A 27841-nucleotide genomic window follows, 5' to 3' on the forward strand; every position below is an offset into this window, starting at 1 on the left:
TGATGATCAACAAGAATTGTTTTTATTCCATTTGACATTTACTGAAGACATTTCACCGAGAGAAACAATGGAAATTCTCCATTTTAAACTCGTACTGACCATGAGTCATTGGACAGCAACATAATCGCACAAAGCGATCAAATAACTTTGGTTGACAACAGTGCAACTTACACAGAAGATGGCACAAGACATAAACGATCTTAATTATTTTTTCGGACACTTTCTCCCGTTCACTCACTATTGCATTCTGCTTGAACATCCATAAGAATTATACCCAGTAAGAAATAACTCTGTCTGTTTCTATTTGTGTGTATGTGTGTGTGTGATTATGTTCAGTAAATCAACACAGTAAGAACGAATAATGAACAAATGTATCTATAATACTTGATATGAAAAACGATATGAAAAACAATATGAAAATGTACAACCTGATCAACTTTCATGTCGCAAAAACAGACAAGATAATCATTATGCTCTCACAATTGCAACAACAAGCACACAGAATACATGTACAACAAAACAGCGAGAAATTAAAACAAGGTGGGTGGGAGATGGGAGGGGTGGGTTTGGATGTATGGACTCATTTTTGTACCAGGTATTTAAGGGCAATACAAAAGTGATAAACACAAGCCTACAAGTAACTACCAGAATACATGCTATGATTTTTTGAAGGTCTAAAATGGTAGATGTATATTGAGAAGCTTTAAACGACTGCAAAAGTGATAAATATTCATCAGTGATTCAGTACAGGAATTATACATCAAAGATAGGTCGGCTGCTAAGTAATTAATTATTTCATGCAGGAATTACAGTTACACCCGGTTCATCATAATTTAAAATAAATATCACACAAAAGCCATTGGAAACCATTGTAGGAAAGGAGTTAGTGGAGATCTTGGTATCAATCATGACTACATGTATACTACCCGTCTTAAAAAAACTAGGCTGATGCGACCGAGTGCATGCAGATCTTTGTGATGAGGCCGTTTGTTGTAAAAGCAGTTATATGACTGGAATTTAGGCTCATTCATTCCCCTACCATAATGACTTCCGAGAAGAAGGACGACACCACTCAGCATGTCATTACATCATTGTAAGACAAGATACGCAAACAACACTGACTGTTTTGGTTACAAATGTGACTGTTCTTTCTAATGACATGCAACACGTTTTATGTATTAACTGTTCTGATTTGTCATCAATTTTAACTCGGGAAACTTGCCTTTTTAAATTTGTTTTTTGGGGGTGTCTTTGCTGTAGGTTCCACTGTACAGACACTACCTCATGTGAAACAATCTGTTTGCTGAACATGGTAAGGGAATGGAATGCCTTTCCAGTCTTACAACCGGTTTTACAATAACCGGTCTCATTACAAAGATCTGCACTTAAACGTATCTGCCTAGGTGTTTTTTTTATGGCAGGTAGTATATAACACTTGAGCATGCTACACAAATGAATGCCCCACTTGCAGGGTGACCAGTAAAGGATTAAAAAACAGGAATGTTTTTGTCTTGCACTTCAACTAGAAAAACACATTAGGCGAACTTATTTCAGTATTGCAGATCTGCACAGACTTAGGCAATGAATTATTACATGTAGTTTGAAAGGTTTCAAACCAACATGGTAGGAACTGCAATTAGAGCTTCAAATCTTCTAGATTCAGATTCTCTAAATGACAATAAATTTGTTACATTTTTATTTTATTTTTAAAAACACATTTAAATTTTTTTTCAAATCTTGATTTCAGATGTTAGCAGTCTACCTGTTCTGGATTTGTGAAAAACCCGGCATCATATTTGTAAAACTGAAGCAGTTGGCTTGGTACAATGAAGTCTGATTTCCATTTTACACACACGCTTATCACATCACTACAACATTTTCACTGACAACACCTTGTGATATTCTGCTGCCCTGTAGTTCTCAAACACATCACAAAACTCAACATGTATCACAATATGGAAGAATATGTACAAAAGAACACTTTTTGCTTATTTCACATTACGTACAGTTATGCTGTAATGCGCAGAAAAACATTGGGATGTTTACGGATTCTAAGAGAGACCAAAAAACAATCAAATCGACAGGGTAATACTTTTTTTTATCGCTGATCAACTCTTTTCAAATGTACAATCTTAGCTCAATATCAACTTTATGTCAAAAATAATTCCTTTTTAACACTTTCTACCCCACCTATGTTAACCAAGTCTTTTTTTTTTTTAGCCGAGACCAGCTGTGCTGCAGCAGGTCACTCAGAATTGTAGTAACTGTGTTGTAACTGTATCAACACGCTGGAATGCAGGCGTTAGATGGACGTTACAGGAAGCGACTGAAGCTAACAGTCTGAGCAAATATATATGTACCTGGTCAGATAGAGCCATATGAGTGGGTACGGATATATCCGTACCTGGGAGACAATGAGTTTTATAAAATGGCTAAAGACTAGAGTATTTTGTACAATTTGTGTAAATCAGACTTAAAAGTCTTAAAGTAACTCTCCTATCAAAATCTGAGTTAAGAAAAACGGCCAGCTGGAAGCTGTAAAAGTGCTTTCAAAGAAGGCTGAAAATGTTCAACAATAGTAAATATTTTTGCCACAGGTTAAAAACTGTTTGCTTTCAAAGAAGGCTGAAAATGTTGTGGCAATAGTAAATATTTTTGCCACAGATTAAAATACACTTTATCTCACCCACTGACACATGCTAAAACTGAGGTAATCTTTGTGTATAACTATGATAAATGTACATCAAACTAACAACAGTAGGTAACTGGGTTTCCCATCACGGCTGAACATTACATATTCTAAAAGCAAATATGTCAATCACAACATCAAAAAGCTTCAGGCAATTAAACAACCAACAGTAACTGCCATCCACACGCATTTTCTGAACACTTAGGTTTGTACCGCTGCACAAATGTAATACCATATCAAACAAAAAAAGTACTCCTCTGGAAATCTTTCTTGTGGCACAAGTGCATGTCAACTGTTTAACCTTGAAGTACAAACAAATTCACATATAATGCACCACAATTAATAACTGTGAGCACCGCTTATGTGTTTCATACACATGCACACACTGGAACTGACTCTCTTTCTCTCAAGATTTGATGATTTGAAAATAATTTCCACTTCTGTAAAGTTTTTTTCTTCTACAATCAATATTTTAAGATTTTAAGCAGCACATGGCAGCATTCTCATAAACAGCTACGTAATTTGACATATAAATTCTCACAAAAGCACAAGCAAATTTACACCAAGATCATATCCATATAAGCAAACACTGAAGCACATGCTGTCATGTGTGAGGTACATCAACAACAACTGGGAATATTTCTTCCATGGTTACTTTAACCACAATTTACTTACAAACAAAGCAATAATAGTTAATACTCATAATTAAAAGAACATATGAGGCGATTTTCAACATACTTCAGTATGAAAACTTGCACACATACACTATTCCATCAATTTTCTTCATTCACAAGCCTACACCCACTCTGACACTGTCTGTCTTCCACACACACACACACACACACACACACACACACACACACACACACACACACACACACACACACACACACACACGCACGCACACACACACACACACACACACACACACACACACACACTCTCTCACCCTCTCTGACACACAAAAGCATGCAGGCATACTCTTTCACCAACAGTTACAAAAAACACCACTCTCTACTCATCCCTCTCACAGCATCTCTCTCCCTCACACAAATTCTACATCACATCCCTTCATCAACACGAGTCGGAGAGATCATTGTTACAGAAGCCCAGGTCGGAGTCAGGGGAGATAATCTGGAAGGGGAAGGAGGAGTTCTGTCCCGTGGCAGACCTGATGGCAGCATCCATGTGGACTTGTGAAAGCATGATCTGACTGTTGCCCGAACACATGACGTTGAGCGCCCCGGACTCAGGGTTGTTCTGCGCTAGCATCACTGACTGTGAGGAAGATGGTACTTCTGCAACAAGAGAGAGAGAGAGAACTGTTAGGACTAGGACATTGTGTGAGATAAAAAAGTGAATGTTATGTTTTGTCCTGAATTTAACCATACTAAAATTTAATCTTGCTTGCTTTTTGATACTATATAAAAAAATAATCTTTTTTTCTTCTTCTCTCCTTACATTTAAAAAAAAATTTATTATAGGAAATTTAGTGGTGTGTTTTTTGTATGTGCTAGTACAACTTAGTAAGAGAAAGCTTGACAGACTTTGAGAGTTACACAACACTATCAATATTTTGAGATGTAAAGCAGCACATGCAGTCGTTCTCATAAATACTGAAGCACATCTTATTAATTATCAATTCTCACAAAAATACAGCTACCTTTTTTCTTTACTAAATTTTGACTTCCTCTCCGTCTTCAAAAATGCCCTCCCACCTCCCCTCCCCCCCCCCCCCCCCCCCACAAAAAACCAAAAAAAACACATCCACCAACCCCACACACAGTATCCCCAGAAACAAAACCACCACACTTACCAGATTGCATGGCCAAGAAGGTAGACATTGGCTGCTGTTGCTGCTGCTGCTGCTGGACTTGTTGTTGTGGAGACTGTGTCTGCTGCACGCCCTGCGAATGCGCCAACTGCTGCGTGATGTTTCGCAGCTCTTCCTGCTGGCGTCGGATGGTGTCCTGCAGCTGTTCCGACTTCTGCAGCAGCTGGTCGTGCAGCAAGCGCTGCACCGGAGTCAGGAACATGCTGGACTGCGCTGCTGCTGCTGCTGCCATTGACGTCTGAAAAGTGCACGAAATATTGTGGTCAACTCATTTGCTGGTATGGTTAGTATATATAATTACATTTGCTGGTATGGTAAGTATAGTTAATTACATTTGCTGGTAAGGTGAGTATAGTTAATTACATTTGCTGGTATGGTAAGTATAGTTAATTACATTTGCTGGTATGGTTAGTATATCTAATTACATTTGCTGGTATGGTAAGTATAGTTAATTACATTTGCTGGTATGGTGAGTATATAATTATAATTACATTTGCTGGTATGGTAAGTATATATAATTACATTTGCTGGTATGGTAAGTATAGTTAATTACATTTGCTGGTATGGTAAGTATAGTTAATTACATTTGCTGGTATGGTAAGTATAGTTAATTACATTTGCTGGTATGGTGAGTATATATAATTACATTTGCTGGTATGGTAAGTATAGTTAATTACATTTGCTGGTATGGTGAGTATATATAATTACATTTGCTGGTATGGTAAGTATAGTTAATCCCCGAGTACGCTAGTACAAGGGTCCAGCAGACTTTAATTGTGTGTCTGTCTGTGTGTCTCGACTTAAACAGCTTATTGCTGGGAAACTACTGGGCGCAGTTCGTTCAAAAGTTGATACACTAACTTGATAATAGGTCCGATTGATCGTATTAAAACTTCATAATGTTACCTGGGACCTAAATGCGAAATAAACCACAAAAAAACGACTTGGCGGTGGGAGGAATTCGCGGTGCAACAGCCAGCCAGGCAGTCTGATAGAACGGTGCAAGGTCTCGGCAAACCAAGACTATGCCATACTCGTAGCAAAGCCGCCGAATGGTACCGTAAACCAAGAATAGTGACGTAAGAAAATAGAATGTCGTCTTTTGATTTGGAATGTGACGTGTTTTAGAATGGAGATGTGGTAGTGTGTGTGTGTGTGTGTGTGTGTGTGTGTGTGTGTGTGTGTGTGTGTGTGTGTGTGTGTGCGTGTGTGTGTGTGTGTGAGAGAGAGAAGGAGTGAGGGAGAGAGAGAGAGTGTGTGTGTGTGTGTGTGTGAATGTCTGAAGAGTACTCGGGTCCAGCGCGAGCGTTTTTTATTACATTTGCTGGTATGGTGAGTATAGTTAATTACATTTGCTGGTATGGTAAGTATAGTTAATTACATTAGCTGGTATGGTGAGTATAGTTAATTTTATTTGCTGGTATGGTGAGTATAGTTAATTACATTTGCTGGTATGGTGAGTATAGTTAATTACATTTGCTGGTATGGTAAGTATAGTTAATTACATTTGCTGGTATGGTGAGTATATATAATTACAGTGCAACCAACCTTTTAAGACCTCCCATTTAAGACTTTCCCTTTTTAAGACCTAGCTTTTTCAGATTTTCTGTTGAAAAGCTCTGTCAATTTACCGGGTATTCGGCTTGACTTCTTCCCGGCGCAGCCGTACCCGGCGAAGCGGGTATTCATCTAGTGGTGAGTATATATAATTACATTTGCTGGTATGGTGAGTATATATAATTACATTTGCTGGTATGGTGAGTATATATAATTACAGTGCAACCAACCTTTTAAGACCTCCCATTTAAGACTTCCCCTTTTTAAGACCTAGCTTTTTCAGATTTTCTGTTGAAAAGCTCTGTCAATTTACCTCCATTCTAGGTGAAAGAGCGACACCCCCCCCTCCCCCACACACACACAAAACAGCACTCACCATGGCTTGTCCAGAACTGACTACGGGGGAAGATGCGATGCTGTTTGTCGGCGACATGACTTGACCGGCCAACTGAAAAAAGAACAGTTGAAATCTTTAGTAATGACTCTGTGTAGCACCACTTAACTATGACAGAAACATGTTTTCAACAAACCTTTCAGTCATCTCTTGTTAAGATTTATATCACAGCAATAACAATAGACTATGTTTGGAAATAACTGTCAGATTTGTGTGGGTTGTAAAAGAGTGAATACTCTTATATCGGCCAGTCACTAGTGAGTCGGTGTCCAGATACCAGGTCCAATATTTACTAACACAATCATACACATTATGAAGAAAGGAAGAAAGAGAGAAAGGAATAAGAAAAACAAGTCGCGTAAGGCGAAATTACTACATTTAGTCAAGCTGTGGAACTCACAGAATGAAACTGAACGCACTGCGTTTTTTCACAATGACCGTAGTCCGCCGCTTGTGCAAAACGGAGTGAAACTGATGAGCCTGTTCAGCGCGGTAGTGGTTTCGCTGTGCTGCATAGCAAGCTTTTCTGTACCTCTCTTCGTTTGAACTTTCTGAGCGTGTTTTTAATCCAAACATATCATATCTATATGTTTTTGGAATCAGGAACCGACAAGGAATAAGATGAAATAGTTTTTAAATCAATTTCGGAAATTTGATTTTGATCATAATTGTTATGTTTTTAATTTTCACTTTCAGAGCTTGTTTTTAATCGGAATATAACATATTTATATGTTTTTGGAATCAGAACATGATGAAGAATATGTTTTTGGAATCAGAACATGATGAAGAATAAAATAAAAGTAATTTTGGATCGTTTTACAATTTTCAGATTTTTAATGACCAAAGTCATTAATTAATTTTTAAGCCTACATGCTGAAATGTAATACCGAAGTCCGGCCTTCGTCGAAGATTTCTTGGCCAAAATTTCAATCAATTTGATTGAAAAATGAAGGTGTGACAGTGCCGCCTCAACTTTTACAAAAAGCCGGATATGACGTCATAAAAGACATTTATCGAAAAAATTAAAAAAACCGTCTGGGGATATCATACACAGGAACTCTCATGTAAAATTTCATAAAGATCGGTCCAGTAGTTTACTCTAAATCGCTCTACACACACACACGCACACACACACACAGACACACATACACCACGACCCTCGTCTCGATTCCCCCTCTATGTTAAAACATTTAGTCAAAACTTGACTAAATGTAAAAAGGAAGACAAGGAGTCTGCTTGTCCATTTTTTTCACCAAAATATCCCTGTCATGAAAAGCCGTCCTCAATGTAGGGACTCTTTTAACTAGTCCCAAGGGTGTCCTTTTGTCGCAGGTACCACTATTCTAGTATCCTTATCATTATTCACCTGTGGTGCCTGTGGCATGGGAATCATATTGGGCGGCATGGCCATGATGGGGACGATGCTGGGCATCAGCTGTGGAACGGCCGATGGTGACGATGTCGTTGCCATGCTGGTTGGAGGGTTAACTGCCGCTGGGGCCGCCCGCTGCTGCTGCTGTTGCATGCTGCGCAGCGCTGTGTTGCGCTGCAAGTGCTGTTGCAGCAGGCTCTGCAGCTGACTGGTGACGTACTTGCGCGTCTGGCCGGGCTCCTTCTCGGTGGAGTGGGGGTGTTGCGAGCTGTCCACGTCTGAGGCCTGACCGCTCACACCTGCAAAGAGGGAAAGAGGATTGATTAGCTTGGTTTGCTTTTGCCTCTGTGTGTCTGTGCCTGTTTTAACTGTTTGTATTCATGTACATACCTATTTTTTGTACATCCCCATGAGCTCTAGTCAGAAGGGGTGATTTAGAGTGTTCATTATTAATATCATTTTATTAACATGGCTGTTTTTCTGTTGTTCTGTTATTTTGTCCTGGCTCTCCAAAGCAGAGTCAGCATTGAATAATTCCGTAATTTTGCCTCCGACTTTGTGATTGGATTTTTACTCTGAGGCAACTGTTGTTTTACCTTACACTGTACTGATCAGTGACACAGTTAGTCAAGACTTCTTCATGATCATACCTAATAGACCTTTATCATATGAACAATACACATATGCCTGAGGTCAATTAAATGTCTAGTTGTCTCTTCGTACGGACACATTCTTTTCTAGAAATAAAATATCTCTCAGCACAACTCAGTGCATGTCACATGGTACATATATTATTACAGTAGAACCCCCCTTCTCAGACCTCCACAAATCTGTGAAAATTGGGTCTAAAAAGTGAAAGGAGTCTTAAAATGGGGGTAATTTTACAGAGGTTGTGAACAGAAAGTCTGAGAAAACAAGGTCTAAAAAGTGAAAGGAATCTTAAAATGGGGGTCATTTTACAGAGGTTGTGAACAGAAAGTCTGAGAAATCAAGGTCTTAAAAAGGAGGGAGTCTTAAAATGGGGGTCATTTTACAGAGGTTGTGAACAGAAAGTCTGAGAAAACAAGGTCTTAAAAAGGAGGGAGTCTTAAATTGGGGGGTCATAAAGGGGGGGTTCCACTGAACACCAATAAACTTGCAAAGCAAACTGTATTCCTAACAATTCAGGCTTGCTGTGTCCTTCTACAAAACATACTATTGATAAAGGACACAAAGAATGGAGCGCAAGGACATCAGTCACGCACAGCATAGATGTACAGATAACTAAATAACACCAGACACGCACAGTGGAGACAAAGTCAAGGTTTGCACACTGGTATGAAGTCACAACATGTTTTTCACCACAATGACCATCTTTACTATACTGAAAGCACAAGGATTAGGACAGTTTTCAGATCATTACTTCATCTTGAAAGCACAAGGATTAGGACAGTTTTCAGATCATTACTTCATCTTGAAAGCACAAGGATTAGGACAGTTTTCAGATCATTACTTCATCTTGAAAGCACAAGGATTAGGACAGTTTTCAGAACATTACTTCATCTTGAAAGCACAAGGATTAGGACAGTTTTCAGAACATTACTTCATCTTGAAAGCACAAGGATTAGGACAGTTTTCAGAACATTACTTCATCTTGAAAGCACAAGGATTAGGACAGTTTTCAGATCATTACTTCATCTTGAAAGCACAAGGATTAGGACAGTTTTCAGATCATTACTTCATCTTGAAAGCACAAGGATTAGGACAGTTTTCAGATCATTACTTCATCTTGAAAGCACAAGGATTAGGACAGTTTTCAGATCATTACTTCATCTTGAAAGCACAAGGATTAGGACAGTTTTCAGATCATTACTTCATCTATCAACTTGACTGCTTACTTTTCAAATAAAAATTAAACTTGAGGCTGAGCGTAAAAATCAGTTTCTGTGATTTACACACAGAGAAGCTGTAAAATACATATCAGGAAGCACTGAACATCAGAACCACCACAACAATATACAGTGGAACCCCCCTTTCAAGAAAAATCTGAAAAAATCAGGTCTTAAAAAGGAGGGGGTCTTAAAATGGGGGTACATTTACTGAGGTTATGAACAGAAAGTCTGAAAAAGCAAGGTCTTAAAAAGGAGGAAGTCTTAAATTGGGGGGTCTTAATAAGGGGGTTCCACTGTACAATGTACTGCTTTTACTGTTGCAGAAACACACACGCATGCATGGATTTGAATTCTCTCACGGTGGCTAACTACATATCTTTAATGATACTTAGCAAAGCTGGAAATACTGCCATTTGTGCTACAATTGGAATGAGTGCTTCTGGGGTGATAACGCGAGACAACTCCTGTGATCTTGCTGCGAGGTTCCGCCTGTTACCATTGTCTTTTTACCGTACAAAATGCACGACTTACACACGAACTGTTACTAAAGCGACATGCTATTTGGGACTAATGCACGTTTTTTTCCTTTCTCGTGTGATTTTGCCGCGAGGTTCCGCCTGTTACCAGCCGAAAGAAAGAAGGGGCATAACCTCACCAGAACCGCCCATTGTGTAGATTGCTTGGTTGGTACATAAAGTCAATGTAAGTTTTTGTTTATTTTTGTTTTCTTTTCCCGCCAAACTATAATTATCAAGTCTGAGCAAAAGTGAGGTACTGTACTGCGCTGGTTCCATCGCTTTAAACAACAACCAATCACTGACATTGGGATGAAACACCATGAAGAAAAGTATACTTACAGAGATGACTAAGTCCATTCATACACACTCTATATATTAACAGTGAGAATCATGTCCAGCAAGCTACATCATAAATATTAATGTCACACAGGAGATCAGCTTCAACTGCCTGAGCCATTACATTGCACGCTCAATGCTTTCAAGGTTGATACATGTACAAGGCTAATGAACAATCTAGTATTTCTAAATGCCATTATAAAGTTCCACCCCCTCCTCCCACACACACACAATACACTTTTCTCCCTTAAAGTCTGTGCAGGTCTATTCTACAGCTGTTTACAAAATGAAAAGCTTGACAGACCCCTGCCTTCCACCCTATACTCTCTTCAAAACTAATATACATACTTCTGCTGTCCTTCCTTGGCCCCCCCCCCCTCCCCCAATCCTTTTTAAGACCTGATTTTCTCAGATTTTGGAGGTTGTAAACAGGGGGTTCCACTGTATCCAAAACAACGGTGCAGTGGAACCCCCCTTTTAAGACCTCCATAAATCTGAGAAAATTGGGTCTTAAAAAGGAGGGAGTCTTAAAATGGGGGTAATTTTACAGAGGCAATGAACAGAAAGTCTGAGAAAACAAGGTCTTAAAAAGGAGGGAGTCTTACATTGGGGGGTCTTAAAAGGGGGGTTCCACTGTACTACAAAATCTAATCTACATTTTCTTGTGCTTTCTAAATCTATCTCAAAATTTCTACAGCTACATATACTTGACAACAAAATTTCTGTTCCTCAAAAAAACAAAAAAACACACATTATGTGCAAGAAGATGAAGTGCCACAAAGTGGAAATGGAAGGGAATGAAGCAGACAAAAGGCCGTACTTGACACGTGATCAGGTGACTTTGACAACGAACGACGACTGGTGCAGGGGGACACAGGGCGGGTCGAAAGCTGACCTCCGGACGAGACTGAACACATGGACGGGCTGCGGCGAGATTTTTCCGTCTTGCACGGCTCCTGAAGAAGACCCAGCATTCCATACCCGTCGTTCTCCGTGTAGCCCATTTCTTTCCGTAGTTGTGCGCGCACATCCGCATAGCTGTGTGTAACATAGAAAATGAGTTAGAAAGATATCACTAATGCAGTGACTGAACAGGTTAGAATTTGTCTTTAAATAAAAAGAGTTGTAGTTGTAGTCTCTGTTTAACCTTCACTCAGGCGTCTAAGGATACCCACATCAACAGAAACAGTACAGACAAGCACAGACACTTTTTTTGTAAATATATTTTGTTATTTATAGAATTAGACTTAAAATGTAGACGATCTGACTGTCTCAGTCTTAATTTAGAGGCAGTCCTCAATTGGAGCGTCTAAACAGGTTTCACTGTAGTTTTAGTCACCTTTCCAGCAGCAAAGTTCTAAACAAAAACAGGTTTCACTGTAGTTTTAGTCACCTTTCCAGCAGCAAAGTTCTAAACAAAAACAGGTTTCACTCTAGTTTTAGTCACCTTTCCAGCAGCAAAGTTCTAAACAAAAACAGCAGACAAAAGAAAGGCATCGCTCACCTAACCACGGTGTTGGTACAGACGATGAACTCGGGCTTGGAGTTCCACTGGTGGTAGGTGATGTAGTAGCGAGTTCGCATCCAGATCCACTGCTGGCCCTTTGTTAGGAAGCGGTAGTAACATGAGGTGCCCTCGCCCATCTGCATCACTGTCACACACAAACACCACTCTTTGCATTAGGAATCTATCGTCGATTTTCTTCTTCTTCCTGTTCTTTCTCGGTTCTTTTTGTGTGCGCACGGGCATGTGCGTGTGTGTGTGTGTGTCTGCGAAGAGTGTGTGATTGTGTGTGTGTGTGTATGCGTGCATGCCTGTGTGTGTGCCTGTGTGCATGTATATTTCCCTGTATATATCACTCTATAAATATATGAAAGCTATGATTACTGCCAAACTTCATACAGTAAAACCTGTAGAATGCGGTCACTGGACTTAACGGCCACTCGCACAATACGGACAGTCTTTATTGGCACGGATCGTTTCCTTCATTAAAATCACTGTACTTAGCGTACACCTCGGAATTACAGACGCGGACGCTTATTTTAGGTCCCTACTAAATTGTGTAACTGCTCAATACGGACAAAGGATGTTCGTTTAACTTCCAAACATCATTGCGATTGTCTGTCTTCTCTCTCTCGCAAGCTTGATTCGAGAGGTAAAAGAAGCTTAATCGCGATTGGTCGGCATTGAGCTGAAACTGAAACAAGCTTATTAGCGATTGGTCAGCAACCTCATAGCCAATGAAATGCATCGAAAGTATTCGACGGAAGTCGGTACATTTGTAAACAACATCGAAGATTCTCACACACTTGCACAGCTGATTCAGTCGCGTTTTGCCGAAGTTTGAATGAATCACGATGGCTTCTAGGTTGCAGAAGGAACGAAACGCTCTCACTTTAGAGCAACGAGTGTCTGTGGTGAAAAATCTGCAGAGCGGACAATCATGCCGATCGATCGCGCAAGAGCTGGGCTGTGGAAGGACGCAGATTTCAAAAGTCAGCATAGACAGAGAAAAAATTATGGCTTTGTGGGAATCGGGAGACGGTCGAGCAGATCAAAAGCTGTTGTGATAAGTTGTCTGAAGGACCAATTATTTTTACTTTAAATAATTTATATATTCTTGTTCTGCCTGTGTTAACAACATGTGATAAAGTGTTCTTTTTAAAAGTCCTTCTCTGTGGACTGGATCTGTTACAACTGGTAATAAAATACTGTATTTCACTGTTTTTACTTGTTATTTTTTTACTCTTAAACATGTACATACAATATAGCCCTTTCCTTTTCGCAACCACATTTGCTTGAACCTGTAAAATAAGGACACCTGCAGAATAAGGACACTTTTCACTGGTCCCAAGGGTGTCCTTATTTGACAGGTTATACTGTATTGTCAACAACTTGGTAAAAGTATTACATATTCCACACGGTTAAACCTAGACACTGTTGTTACACAAGAAATACTTACGCTGTTCATGACACTTGGAGACCCTTTCTATGTCCTCTGGATGGTAATAGTCATACCCCGATGTTCCGAGCACCTCAAAGGGGAGGTAACCTATGATAGGTGGCGCTCTGCAACAAAGGAAAGATCCACTTAATCGCCTGCATTTTGTACGCGCACTTGTACATGCATGCATCGAGAGACAACCACGGCAAACCCTCCATAACCAAAAAGAAGTAGACAAACACAGAAGCAGAAACAGACAACAACAAAAACCCATCCACACGCACACACAGAGAAACATACACACACACACATGTAGGGAGACAAGACAAATAAAAACACACAGGCAAACATACTTTTATAAACACACTTGTAATCATTCAAAGCAACAAACTGTGGCATACAATTTTCTATTCTAAACATATCAAAAAGGACGCAGCAGATATAACAGCACACACAAAAAACAAGAAAGGTATGTTATTGTAACGTTTAATCATTGACAAAACGTTACGTTACGTTCACAAATATATCGACCCAGCAGTCTTTTAAGTGCACACAAAACCAATCCAACCCTAAAAAAACCCACCCTAGCTCGACAGTGCACGACTCTTACCTGTGGTCTAGAAAGAGGAACTTCCACTCCAGTGAGTGACGTGAGGTGAACTCGCAGGCTGCTTCGTTCACGGTGGGCATCTCTCGGATAATGTGAGACGTCTGGAGCTGAACCGTGCAGCAGAAACACACCGACATTTTGGGCGACTGCATGCCGATGGGATCATTGGAAAGATCTTCCAGCAGCATGTCTGAAAATTAAAGAGGTTGTCAAGCATGACTCACCCATGGATGTTCGTACAGTGGCCGCCCCATTTTAAGACAACAAACAAATCAGAGAAAATCAGCATATTTAAGAGGAAGTGTCTTACAATGGGGCTAAAGTGACAAAGGTTATGAACAGAAAATCTGTGAATGAAGGTCTTAAAAGGGGGGGAAGTCTCAAAACCAGCATTGTTAGAATTGGTGGGTGAGGAATGGCGTGGGTGGGTGGGGACAGGAAAGCAATTAGGCACACTTAAGACTTGAGCAAAGAACGTTTTACCAAACTCACAACCATGGAAGTTTTACTTTTGCTCAGTACAAAGCAATACATTCGGATGCATTTCTTATGAGATGAGGTTACGGTTCTAGTTTATACACTTTTATACAGCAGTATGAACAGTGCACAGAATATCTTGCAATAAAAACAAATTCTCACCATCTTCATTGGACAGAATACGAGAGCTGCCAGAGATGCGTACAAATTCGTAAGTTGACTGGTCCTTGGGATCAATGGAGCCTCTTCGGAAGTGACAAGTTAAATCCAGCTGGTTTTCTGCTGCACAAAAGAAATGAGACATTTTCAATGAATTGAAATACAGCAAGATAACATTCTGAGAAAAAGGGAGAGAGGAAAACAAGAAAAAAGAAAAAGTAACAGACAACCAGAAATTGTTTCAACCTCTAAAAGAAAAGTAAAAAAACCTAAAAATCTTAAATGAAAGTGCAAACAAATGTATTCTTGTTGCCTATATTCAAGATGATTCTTAAACATTTACATAATGATCTAGATTTGAATGCCATTCTAATGCCATTTACAAAATGTTGGGGCCCTCCTCCTGTTTAATGTGAAACATACTGCACACTATTCACAGGACTTTTTGTCTCCCTAATAAATCCTAGCACAGGATCACTAGACACAAGGAGGGAAGGGCCACATAAAACAAGAAAAGCAAATGCTTATACGACTCACTTTCAGCCACCCATACAGACAGACACTGCTTATTACAAAGACTCACTGATTACTAAGTGATTCTGCACAGGACTCACGTTTTTCAAAGTCCAGCCCAACACTACTGGTCTGCATGTGATAGGTGGACAGCATGTTGTACAGCTTGACGTGGTCATCTTCGTGTACAAAGTCGTACAGTGAGCGGTTGATCAAGTCACTCTGGAACACAGAAGCCACAGAGTGAACATCAATGAAGAAAGAAATTCATTTTGAATAAGTTTTTTCAAGATTCAAAACAGGGTAGTCAGTGAAAGGTTATTCATAACGCTGATTCTGTTTTCAAGTCGCTCTCAAAGAGAAAAGCCGCAGAGTAAACTTCAATATTAGACAGAAATCCCTTTTTTGTAACTTTTTTCAAGATTCGAAACTGGGTAGTCAGTTGGGAAGGCTGTTAATAACTCGAACACCGTTTTCAAGTCACTCTCTAAGATGAAAGCCACAGTGTAAATATCTATACAGAAGGAAATCCTTGTCGAAGGTTTGAAACTGGATAGTTGGTTGGGAAGGTTGTTAACAACATTGGTTCTTTTTTTCAAACAACTAATGCACATGCATAGACAAAGAAACAAAACTCACAGAAACAAAATTCGTGCTGTGGCAAATCTACGAAAAATCTAAGTTCAGGTCAGACACAAACACATACAATTTCTGATCTGCACCCAGATGCACAGATACAGACAGATACAGAGAGAAACAGGTCAATGTTCCAGCAAAGATGCCACACTGTCACACACAGAGACAGACAGACAGATACACAGAGATACTTACAGGTAAATGTCCCAGCAAAGACGCCACACTCTCAGACACGTACAATATGGAGCCTTGTTGACTGAACACAACCATGAAACTGTCCACTGCCTGCAACACGATCATTCCTTTGTCAAACTCAATTTGTTTACACATTACAATCATGATACGAGAGTATCAAAGGACAGAAGGAAAGCTTGTACACACTGACTTCATAAGCATCAGACATAGAGCCAAACACATGGTTTACTAAACACCATAAACAAAACAAAAGCCAGATCTCGTCCTCACTTCAAATGGCTTACCCTACACACTACACAACTGTCTATGACCACAATGTTAAGACCAGCTCTCAATTTAGGACTTCCTCCATTTTAAGACCCCGTTTTCTTAGACTTTGCGCACATAACCTGTGTAAAATGACCCTCATTTTACCACTCCTTCCCATTAAAGGTGGTCGTCTACATTTTTGCTTTTCTTTTCAATAATCTTATGGTTAGATTTCGCTAAAAAGTTATGCCAGATAATGAATGAACCATGGGGAAAAAAGTTATAGAAAAAAAATATGTGTAAAAAAAGATTTTATTTTTGGGTAGCGTGACTCACGCTTCCAATATTTTGTTTTCTGTTTGCTGAGAACATGTGCTTTGCCTAAAAATACTGACCAATCAAATTCATGTCACTATGCTTATAGCCACGCCCAAACAAGTGCAGCAACAGTTTGACACTGGAGCGCTGTCCACGCTTTTTTTTTAAACGCATGAAATGCACGGGATTTGAGAGGAGTTTTGCGCTTGGCATTTTCCAAATAAGGATTTCCTACTATGAGTACTACCCTGGAATACTACAATGAATTTTCAAACGGCTACACTGGCTTCGTCTTTCCTGATCGAAAGGGGCTGTATTGTTGATATTTGTAGATAATAGACTCTGCATTTTAACGGTCAAATGGCGATTTTGGTATAAAAATGTAGACAAGGACCTTTAACCCCTTCACTGCCACAGTATAACAGCATTATCCGAACGGTCTATGGGAAAGAAATGTGTTTAGAACCCCTACAAGTACTTGGACAGTGGTTACCTCCCATTTAGTTTTCAGAAATGTCCTGAAATGTTGTTGACACAAATCCCACGTATGAGATACGGTTATGGGCGTAGGACAAACCGAAAATGACCACGTATTACATACGGGGTGGGCAGTGAAGGGGTTAAAGACCCTGTTTTCTTAGACTTTGTGCACATAACCTGTGTAAAATGACCCTCATTTTACCACTCCTTCCCTTTAAAGACCCTGTTTTCTCAGAATGTGGAAGATCTTAAAGGGGAGGTTCCACTGTACCACATGAGACTAATCAAATTCTCACCTCTAGCATCAGCTGAGTAAACTCCTCGTTACAGAGAAATGACGGCTTCCAGTCCTCTCGGATTTCATTGGCTGCTGATTGCACTGAGATCTCTGCAAAAAAAAGAATACCAATTTAATCATTTATTATAAACAAGGATTAGACAATGATGATGATATGCTGCGCATTTCATTGATTTAATAGCCCCAGTAATTAGGTGCTGGTGCAGAATGCAGATAGGTGAGGAATCGAGGTCACACACAGGGGAAACAGTGTGTGTGTGTATGTATGTGTGTGTGTCTGTGTGCGTGTATACATGCGTGCGGGTGTGTGTGTGTGTGTGTGTGTGTGTGTGTGTGTGTGTGTGTGTATGTATGTGTGTGTGTCTGTGTGCGTGTATACATGTGTGCGGGTGTGTGTGTGTATGTGTGAGTGTGTATGTGTGCGTGTATACATGTGTGTGTGTGTGTGTGTGTGTAGAAGGGGGGTTCCACTGTACATTGTATTCTATAAGCAGCAATTTAGCTGATAAGGAAAAGAACTAAACACAAGACACTGAGCAGCGTGACTCTGTCGCTGTACTCCATCCCAGGGATAGCAGCCCAAATTTCCTTGAGGACATTCCCCAAGCACAACAAGATATACCAAATATGAAATATTCAAGCGATACGAGAAATGTTTGGCACTGACCTTGGTGTGTCTTGAGGAACTGGATGGCTGAGCGGAGGACGGTGGACTTGTCCATCTTCTTGTTGTTGGCGGCCACCATACTGCAGAGCTCGTTGATGAGGAGGTTGAACTGGTCACGCCGCTTCTTCTCACTGAGGTTGCGAGTTTTTCTGCAAACACAAACAGTGACTAATCAGCATTGAAACACACACAAACAGTGACCTATAAGCTATAAAACAGTGACCTACCAGTTATCAAACACACACATCAACAGTGACCATGCTATCAGCCATGAAGCAAAGTGCAAAAATACCACAAATAACTGAGAAAATAGAATGCCCCGCCCCCTCTTCATCCCCCCACCCCCCCCCCCCCCCTCAATTTCATTTTAAGACCCCCTTCCCCACCCCCACCCCTTTCAAGACATTAACTTTGTGAGACTTTTTGTTCATAGTTTCTGTACATTCATATTTCCATTTTAAGACATTCTTAAGAGGGGGTAGACATGCTATGTATATGTTTTGGAATATCTTGAGACGAACACAGACAGCAGCTGACAGTTGAAGTGACAAATGGCACGACACGTTCATGGCAGGACAACTTGAAGGGACACTTCACTTTGTCCTTCAGACAAAGAGCCAGACAGACATGACTGAGACAGACACACAAACATATATTACAGGTCATACATAAATGGAAAGTTAATCATAGAAGATGATTCATAAGCACTGAAGCAGAAACTTTCTCCCTCTTGAAATAAAACCCCTCTCCCCGCCGCCTCAACATACTCATAAAGTCACATCTTCATTCTTTTGCACTCATAACAATTGTCATTTTAATAATACAAATAGACCAAGCAGACAGTGTCAAAAAACAAAACAAAAAACAAAACAACTGTCATGTCAGTATACTTTCTTTCTTTCTTTATTTGGTGTTTAACTTTAACGTCGTTTTCAACCACGAAGGGTTATATCGCGACGGGGAAAGGGGGAAGATGGGATAGAGCCACTTGTCAATTGTTTCTTGTTCACAAAAGCACTAATCAAAAATTTGCTCCAGGGGCTTGCAAAGTAGTACAATATATGACCTTTCTGGGAGAATGCAAGTTTCCAGTACAAAGGACTTAACATTTCTTACATACTGCTTGACTAAAATCTTTACAAAAATAGACTATATTCTATACGAGAAACATTTAACAAAGGTAAAAGGAGAAACAGAATCTACGACATGCTGGGGAGCATCGGGTAAATTCTTCCCCCTAACCCGCGGGGGGTATGTCAGTACTGTAAAGATAAAGATTAGAAGGAAGAAAGAGTATGAATCCACAGTACAGTTCTTTGAATGTTATTGATGATAGAATTGACTGGATGAATTTATTGACAGAGGAGTATTGGTAACTTAGCAATATATAAGAGAAGAGTAAATTATTTAGTCTAACCTTGACACTTTTCCCGTCTCATTTGCCCCTCCTGAAAGTATTCTCCTAAAACCAAACATACAAAACATGATAAATAAAGCAATTAATACATCAACAAAGAAACAAACAATACAACCACAAAAACAACAAAGAAAACAACAACAACTGCAACAAAGAAGCAAACATAAATGAAAAAATAATAAAATAAAATAAAAAAAATAAAAATCTGCATCTTGACTTTAGCAACACAAATAGCCAAATGAACAGACACAACCAATTTGTATTGTAAAGGCTTTGAGATCATCAAACACAGACACCCAAACAGAATTCAAGAACATTCTTTATCTGGAAAAGGAGATGGAGAGACAGAGAAAGACATTTAATCAATAACCTGGACTAAGCCTGAGGCTGGGTGGCAAGTAACATAGACACTGCAAGTTAGGATCAGGTTCTATTGATTTGTATTGCAAACTGACTGGGAAGACAATGTTATCTGGGTAAAATACATGCGGAGAACACAACTGTAACCAAACCCACACCTACAAACAATTCTGGGGATAAATAAATCATTCGTCATTTGCTTCATATTACTACTGCCACCCACCCACGCCTTCTACAGGGGAACCCCCATTTTAAGACCTCCAAAAGGAAGGAGTTTTAAATTGGGGGGGTCTTAAAAGGGGGGTTCCACAGGACTGATTCCTGTGTGGACATTTTTGTTTGCTTTTAAAATTTTTTTTATATCTAGACTGTAGATATTTTCTTCTCAGAGTTGCTGCTAAATTAGTAAATAGATTGGAAAGGACATTCAGCTCTTGTGCTTGTGTGCATGTGTGAATGACAAGAGAGAGAGAGAGAGAGAGAGAGAGAGAGAGAGAGAGAGAGAGAGAGAGAGAGAGAGAGAGAGAGAGAGAGAGAGAGAGAGAGAGAGAGAGAGAGAGAGAGAGAGAGAGAGAGAGAGAGAGAGAGAGAGAGAGAGAGAGAGAGAGACATGCACATACGCCACAAGTAATAAACAATGTGATGCTAAATTACATAATGTAAAATCAAATTCCTACTTGTGGAGAGAAAAACACTGATTCCCTGATTGATTGTCTCATGAATTTTTAATGACATTGTGCTGCACCCTAAGAATTGTGAAGTGAATCGGAGGAAATTTATTTTCTCTGTGTGGTCTTCAGCAGCTGCTATAAAAACAATTCATTTTCATTGACCGAAAAATGAGTCAACAACCATCATTTGTTTATTTATTTTTAATGTTTTTATAATGCAAATTCAGAGCAAATCAAATTTGTTTTCAATCGCCAATACAGATGCACTTTTGTGTAATTAAAAATAAAATATCAAAAGTTTGTGATCAAACAAAAATAGTTCTGAGACTGCGGAGTAAATGCGGCTCATATTGAATTTGAAAACAAATGTTATCGGTCCTCAAATCATTCAATGACGTTACTTTTTCAAAGTTATTTCCAGGACAAAGGAAAGTCCAATAAGAAGTAGGCCAGCACAGACACCTGCGTTTTGTATTCCCAAAGATAAAATGATTTTTGCAAGAACAAAAAAAGGAACAGACATAATATTATATCATGTTCTTCGCTCCGTTTATGGAGACAGATCAGATAAAAACCTTAAGTGAAACTGCCTTTATTTCTGGATGTTGCTATGAAGAACTTCAAGATGTAATGTAAATGGAATTGATACAAAGAGGGGCAGCTTTGGGGGGGGGGGGGGAATAGCCGGGAGGGGAGGGGTAGTGGAGCGGGTTCGGGAAGAAACCAGACAGAAAATATCATCCTTATAATAAGAGACAAAGAGGAGGAGGAGAGTGTGATGGTGTGTGTCAGAAAATAAAAGGGGTAGGGCAAAATTGTTGCATCCTGCACCCCCCCCCCCCCCCCCGACCCCCCCCCCCCCCCCAAGCACAGACAAGATCCCTAGCTCGACCCCACAACTGGTGCACAAACCCTGAAAGACCAAGAGGAACAAGCAGGAAGACAAACACACTGTTGACACAAACGCTGTTGTGGCTGGGACAGACACACAAACTGACAAAGCTCCTTCTTTGCTGGAAGGGACGTGTGAACAAAGGGTGAAGCAGCAGACATTGTTTTTAACACATAATGGAGTTTTAGGTAAGAGAGGGTCAGTTGGTAATCTCCGCCGAAATTTGCTAAAGAGGCAGAAGAAGAGTTTGAAACTTGGATGTTTGGTTTAAAGATCACGGCATGCTGGTACATGTAATTAAGCGCTGTTTCATGAAAATAAGCAGATGTTTGGTCAAGGTGCTCTACCACATCTTCAGAAGGGGGAAAAAAGAAAGAAAAGAAAAGGAAACTTTGAGACACTTAAAAGGAATGCTATAGTAAATCAACATTCAAACGCATAATTTACAGAATATAAAATTTTATCTTTGTCAAGACAGTAAATCATTCAATATTTTTCTAATTCATTTTAAACTAAAGTCTTTTTTCAAATATGAATACTTTTCTTATTTATTAATTTATTTAGAATCAAAAAACAAGAAAGGTAAGTTGGTGGAACGTTTTTTATTGACAAAAAACGTTACATTTACAAATATAATATATAATTGATCCAACGGTCTTTTAAGCGCAATTTAAACAATTTATTTATCATTGTCTTTTTTAATATTTTTTTTTGGTAACAGTTTTAGTTCTTTTAGTTTTACGCATCTTGATTAAGAGCAAAACCAAACAATGGTAAAATACCTTTTTTTTTTTTAGACAGTTCAACTTTCATGACTCACTGTGTACCACTTTTTTCTTTTTTACAAATCTCTGAAAGTGAAAGAGGGCATTACTCCTTTTGTCTTTTTCATGAGCTCTAAAATCTGTGGAGTTGTAATATCGCACCATGACCATAACATTGTCAACACATAGAAATTAAAACTAATAACTAGTGTAACGACTTAAGCAACAACATTCAAACTGCTGTGCTTACCTCTTGACATTGTCCTTCTCATCGCAATCATCGTAGTCGTCGACACTTAGCACACTTTCACTGAAAAAGAAAACAACAACTTCATCAAACAAGATCAACGACCAAGTTGACACAATTTCAATCCATGTTTACAGGTGATGCACGCTGAGCATTTGATTTAAAAAAAAGAAAAAAAGATGATCAAATGGGTGTACACAATCAATTTTCTCTCTCTCTGGAAAACACCAAAAGAACCACAAAAACACCACTCAAAAGCTTTTCATGAGTGCACATTTTGTTTCACACCTTGCATAGTGGCAACCATTACCAGGGCTAGCCTGGCCAGCAGGGACCATGTTATCACAACCACTCGGGGCAAGTGATCATTTCCGTAACAAAAAAACAAAAATGGTAGATTATTTAAATATTCAATTTACGACAAAACAAAAGATAACATTTTCTGTACTTCAACTCAGTTTTCTTTTAAATGGACAAACAGACAAACACTCAAGATACAGATAACAAAAACATTTTCTTCTAACATTATGAGATAAGTTCATTATCTGTATCAGAAGTGTTTGTCTGTTTGTCCACTTAAAAGATCACTGGGTCAAAGTACAGTAAATGTTTTGTTTTGTCATAAATTAAACGTTTAAATAACCTAACATTCTTGTTTTTTAATTCTGAATTTTGGAACGTTAGCAGTCTAACTGTTTTTGTACCTAATGGTTTCACAATTATCACACGTATTACCTTAACTTAATCTACCTGGCAATACTGAAAACAAAATAGTGAAAACAAACACCCTGTCACAGTCTGTGTCAAAACATAAATGTGCTAACTGCTTTCAGCACAAAAACACAGATCAAGCAATAGGTTCTGGTTACCAGCTCATGAACTAATTCATATATATATATGGAGAAAAAACACCTACACACAAAAAAACCGACTGAAAACAAAAGCTCTTGGTAGCAAGACAAACCAAGAAAACACAAAACATGAAACGTCTTTACCTAAAAATGATGAACAGCAAAACCACTGAGAGTTGCAGTTAACAATGAAATCTTCCATGACAGAAGCAAGTACCAATCTCCACTACCCAAGAAAAAAGAAGCTGAGCGCCTACCGTTGATAGTAATCATCATAGAAAGGGTGCATTCGGCTCACACAAGTGTTTCGCAGCGGAGGTAGACCTTTCCCCATGGTGGCTCACAATCAGACTGACACTCTCGCCTTGCCACAAGGGGTTCAAATCCAAATCTTTCTGTCCACAACAAACAAGGCTCTGACTGGCCAGGCTGCACCGTGTTCAAAATACTGCACGCACGCTCGGGATACCCATGCTTCTCCTGTCTTCTCCAACCTGGAGAGATGCCTGATTTGCAAGCGTCTCGGAACACAGCCCAGACCCAAGTGCACACAGCGGCCCGACTGCACTCCCGCAGCCCCCTTCCTTGTTCCGTGTTGACCTGCGCTCCTTGCCAACCCTTCCACAAACATGCACTTCCTTGCTTGGGATCAGGAAACGATACCTCCAGTTATTGCAATGTCTAGCGTTTGATCATCTTGTCCCTGCGGGAAAGACAGAGCTCACGTATGCACGGCCAATTTTATGGTGTGAACGCACCGGGCGGCTGGTGTTTTGACCGCACTAAGGAAAGAAAACGCCTCATCAAAGAAGAACGACTACACCCCCTCGACAAGGAAGAACCAACTGTTCAAACAGTCCTAATCAAGAAAGAGCAGAATAGCGAAAAACTGTGTCAATTTTAGCTCCATCAAGTCTACACAATCTTTTTTTTCAGACTCTAAGTCTAACAGTAACAAGGTGCTTTAGTAGGTTGGCAGAATTACAGTTTTGTTTTCTGAACATGTCCTACACTTTCATCAAACCCAAAAAGTTCTAAATAAGCTTTTAGATTTACAAAGTGTTTTATTGCAGTCAATGCACAGTGTGATGAGTTTAATACAGTTCCATTCATCTTGTATTTTCCCTGGTCAAAGTCAGGAATATATGCCAAAAGCAGGTCTGTTTATCTCTTCCTTTCATTTCAATATAATTATAAATTAGATCTTTCATTATGTATACTGATGGTGTACCCTGCACCATAGTGGTAAAAGTGAACAAACTACAAAAATTGATTTCATGTTAATTAATATGTGTAAGACATTTTGATACATTAGGTCTAAGTTGTAACAATAGTAATTGTAATTCAATCAAGTTGGCGTTTTAATGAAACAGATCCTTTGATTGGTCAGAATGCCCCAACTCATTAAAAATTACCGGTCATTAATTGTCGATAACAACTCGCTAAAAAAGCCATTAACAACCTGCTGGCGAGGCGCATTGATACAACCTCAACTAGTCTCGGTTAGCTTTGAGGGTCATTTTACAAGTAGGAAATATGAAGGCCAACGAAATACCGAGACAATAGGTATGCGAAGTGATGACGTCGAATACGTAACGTAAGTTGATGCATGAATTCTTCCAGACTACGTCAGTCAATTCCAAAGATCGCTTTAGAGCAAACGAATTTGTTTTAGAGTTTGCTGTCCAGAAACCCGTCAAAATGTATGTGAAAGAAAAAAACACCAGGAGCAGAATGATACGATAGGAATACAGAGACATATTTCTTGGGACTTGACCCTTGCAGGTAGGTGGACTGAAAGTAGTGTGTGAACAGAACAGAACCAATTCTGTCTGTTTACAACCGCATGAAAGCAGGAAAGAGATCGTGGTCAGATTGAATTACAATAACATTAACATGCTTCCATTTGAAACTTCTCGGTCTTCATCGTGGATTGACGCCCTCCCAAAGTCTAATTGAAGCCCTCCGTCGCTTCGCTCCGTCGGGCTTCAATTCGCTTTGGTCGGGCGTCAATCCACGATGACGACCTCAAAGTTTCAAATGGATGCATGTTAATGTGTAATTAACATACATTGTAATTCAATCAAGTTTGCGTTTTAATGAAACAGATCCTGACCCCTGTATACACTCCGGCCATTCGACACCACTTTGCGATAGGAACGCATAGCAGTTAATTATAAGAGTACAAAAAAACTAAAACAATCTGATGCTGCACGGCCTTTGCTGTAATTAAGATTACATTCTCGGGGGTGTACATTATCTACATATTATATAAGACCAGACACTGAACCGCATCAACATTCGGAGCGTCATTCAATGCCATTTTGCGAAGGAACGCTTCACTTTCGATTCATGGTATCAAAGTACGCTAGGGAAAAACACAGACAAAAACAAACACACAGACAAAACTGATGCTAAACAGCAGTTTATTGTTGGAGTTTGGAACACGCTTACAGTAGTGTGTATCGACCTAGAAATGGTTGTGTACCATGTGAGTGTACATTATTGCAAGCCCTGTATACACTCCGAAAAAGAGATGGCGGAAGTCAATACCTCAGACTAATTTTTCCTTGGATACATGTACTTCCTAACAACTTGTAAGAGAGCATTTCATTGGCTCAGAGTTGAAAGTGTAACAAAGCTTTTCATTACCTATCGATTCTGTATACACTCGGAGTATATTATAGCTTTAGCTAAAAACATACCTGCAGGAAAATAACAACATATATCATTATATACATGTTAGGCCCCAAAAAAAAATAGGTGTGGTTACGGTAACATAGCCCAAAAAAATAGGGTAGGTAGGTAGGCAATCACTTTTTTTTTTTTTTTTACTTTTTTTTCTAATGTGTACAAATTAAACCTACTTGACAGGGAAATAAGTGTGCGACACGGGCACTTTCGCTTTCATTGCGTTTTTTGCACTCGGTTTTTTTTTATTTTTTTTTTACAAATTTAATAAAAAGTTATAGGATCGGCCCCTAAAAATAGGGTAGGTCGGGTTACCGTAACCACACCTATTTTTTTTTTTAGGCCTTATGTCAATCTCAAAGCAGCTGACAGACAGTGATCTATTCTGACATCAAGGAAAAAATCAGCCCAAAGAGACAAAGCTTCAACAGTCAACCCTAAGGCCTAAAAAAAAAATAGGTGTGGTTACGGTAACCCGACCTACCCTATTTTTAGGGGAAGATCCTATAACTTTTTATTACATTTGTCAAAACAAAAAAAACCGAGTGCAAAAAACGCAATGAAAGCGAAAGCGCCCGTGTCGCACACTTATTCCCTGTCAAGTAGGTTTAATTTGTACACATTAGAAAAAAAAGTTAAAAAAAAACAAGTGATTGCCTACCTACCTACCCTATTTTTTTGGCTATGTTACCGTAACCACACCTATTTTTTTTGTTGGCCTAAACAGAAAAGTCAGGCTGTGTGTGTGTGTGTGTGTGTGTGTGTGTGTGTTTGTGTGTTTCACAGTGTGTGTGTGTGTGTGTGTGTGTGTGTGTGTGTGTGTGTGTGTGTGTGTGTGTGTATGTGTGTGTGTGTGTGTGTAACCATGGGAAAGGATACTTCTTTCACTTGTAAAAACTGTGAAATGGAATAGTAATAAATAGTATACTACTATTACTACACCATCACTTGTTACAACTTACACTGGAAGTGTACGAACAGCACATGAACGGCCAGTTATACTTATACAGTTATAGGTACACGGCAGGTTTTAACACTTGCCATCCTAATACCATAGTACTAGTCGAATTTCACGCTTAAATAATGATCTATGAAAACAAAATAAGGCCCCAAAAAAAAAAAAATAGGTGTGGTTACGGTAACATAGCCAAAAAAAGTAGGGTAGGTAGGTAGGCAATCACTTTTTTTTTTTTAAACTTTTTTTCTAATGTATACAAATTAAACCTACTTGACAGGGAAATAAGTGTGCGACTCGGGCGCTTTCGCTTTCATTGCGTTTTTTGCACTGGTTTTTTTTTTTTTTTTTTTTTGACAAATGTAATAAAAAGTTATAGGATCGGCCCCTAAAATTAGGGTAGGTCGGGTTACCGTAACCACACCTATTTTTTTTTTTAGGCCTAAACGTTAAGAATCAGCAGAAACGATTATGATGTACACAGGACAAATCGAATCCTTCTGCTAGGGACGACATAAAGGGTATGAAGTGTAATACATTATGTAAGTTCAAGATTACCAAGTTGATCAAATGCCAGAAGTGGTTTTTCCACGTATTGTCACAGATACAGAGAAGTACAATAATGACGAAAATGAAGGAAAAAGCCACAAAACAGACTTATCTCAGTCTCACCTTTCAATGCTTCGAGTCGATGGCGGCCGAAAGAGAGCAATTCTCTTGCCGTAATTCATAGCCGATGACCTTCACAGTGGATCTGCCTCCATAACAGCATATTCAGAATGCCTTGGAAGACAAATTTGGGGGAATTCACACTGAATTTACCTAGCTAAGAGATGTAAGTACCTCAACCCACAAGATTTTCCACCATTTTGTTT

The 27841-nt window shown here is 39.3% G+C and overlaps 1 protein-coding gene across 3 annotated transcripts; it reads right to left on the minus strand.

The window, feature by feature from the left end:
• LOC138968841 (circadian locomoter output cycles protein kaput-like) lies at window positions 1-27841 on the minus strand. 3 transcript variants are annotated; one of them, XM_070341502.1, is made up of 16 exons: window positions 27639-27841; window positions 22473-22532; window positions 19536-19580; window positions 18119-18267; window positions 17450-17541; window positions 16107-16196; window positions 15377-15497; window positions 14766-14882; window positions 14127-14316; window positions 13535-13641; window positions 12076-12223; window positions 11392-11609; window positions 7841-8145; window positions 6457-6528; window positions 4506-4761; window positions 1-3987 (listed from the first exon to the last, which is right to left on the minus strand). In XM_070341502.1, the coding sequence occupies exons 1-16, from the start codon at window positions 27695-27697 to the stop codon at window positions 3764-3766; spliced, it is 2253 nt and encodes a 750-aa protein (XP_070197603.1). In that variant the 5' UTR covers window positions 27698-27841; the 3' UTR covers window positions 1-3763. The 3 variants fall into 3 exon arrangements, with proteins under 3 accessions (XP_070197603.1, XP_070197602.1, XP_070197604.1); XM_070341501.1 differs by having other exon boundaries at window positions 14766-14885; XM_070341503.1 differs by lacking the exon at window positions 19536-19580 and having other exon boundaries at window positions 14766-14885.

Source organism: Littorina saxatilis, linkage group LG6 (assembly GCF_037325665.1).
Source record: "Littorina saxatilis isolate snail1 linkage group LG6, US_GU_Lsax_2.0, whole genome shotgun sequence".
NCBI lineage: Eukaryota > Metazoa > Mollusca > Gastropoda > Littorinimorpha > Littorinidae > Littorina > Littorina saxatilis.

What these genes read in the sequence shown, in the direction of transcription:
- LOC138968841 (XM_070341501.1), bottom strand. Translation starts at nt 27,697, where the DNA reads ATGAATTACGGCAAGAGAATTGCTCTCTTTCGGCCGCCATCGACTCGA. An exon ending in CCATGCCACAGGCACCACAG is followed by an intron (nt 6,529 to 7,840) that starts GTGAATAATGAT and finishes TTCTTTTTTCAG; the next exon opens with TTGGCCGGTCAAGTCATGTC. An exon ending in TCAGTTCTGGACAAGCCATG is followed by an intron (nt 4,762 to 6,456) that starts GTGAGTGCTGTT and finishes TGCACTTTTCAG; the next exon opens with ACGTCAATGGCAGCAGCAGC.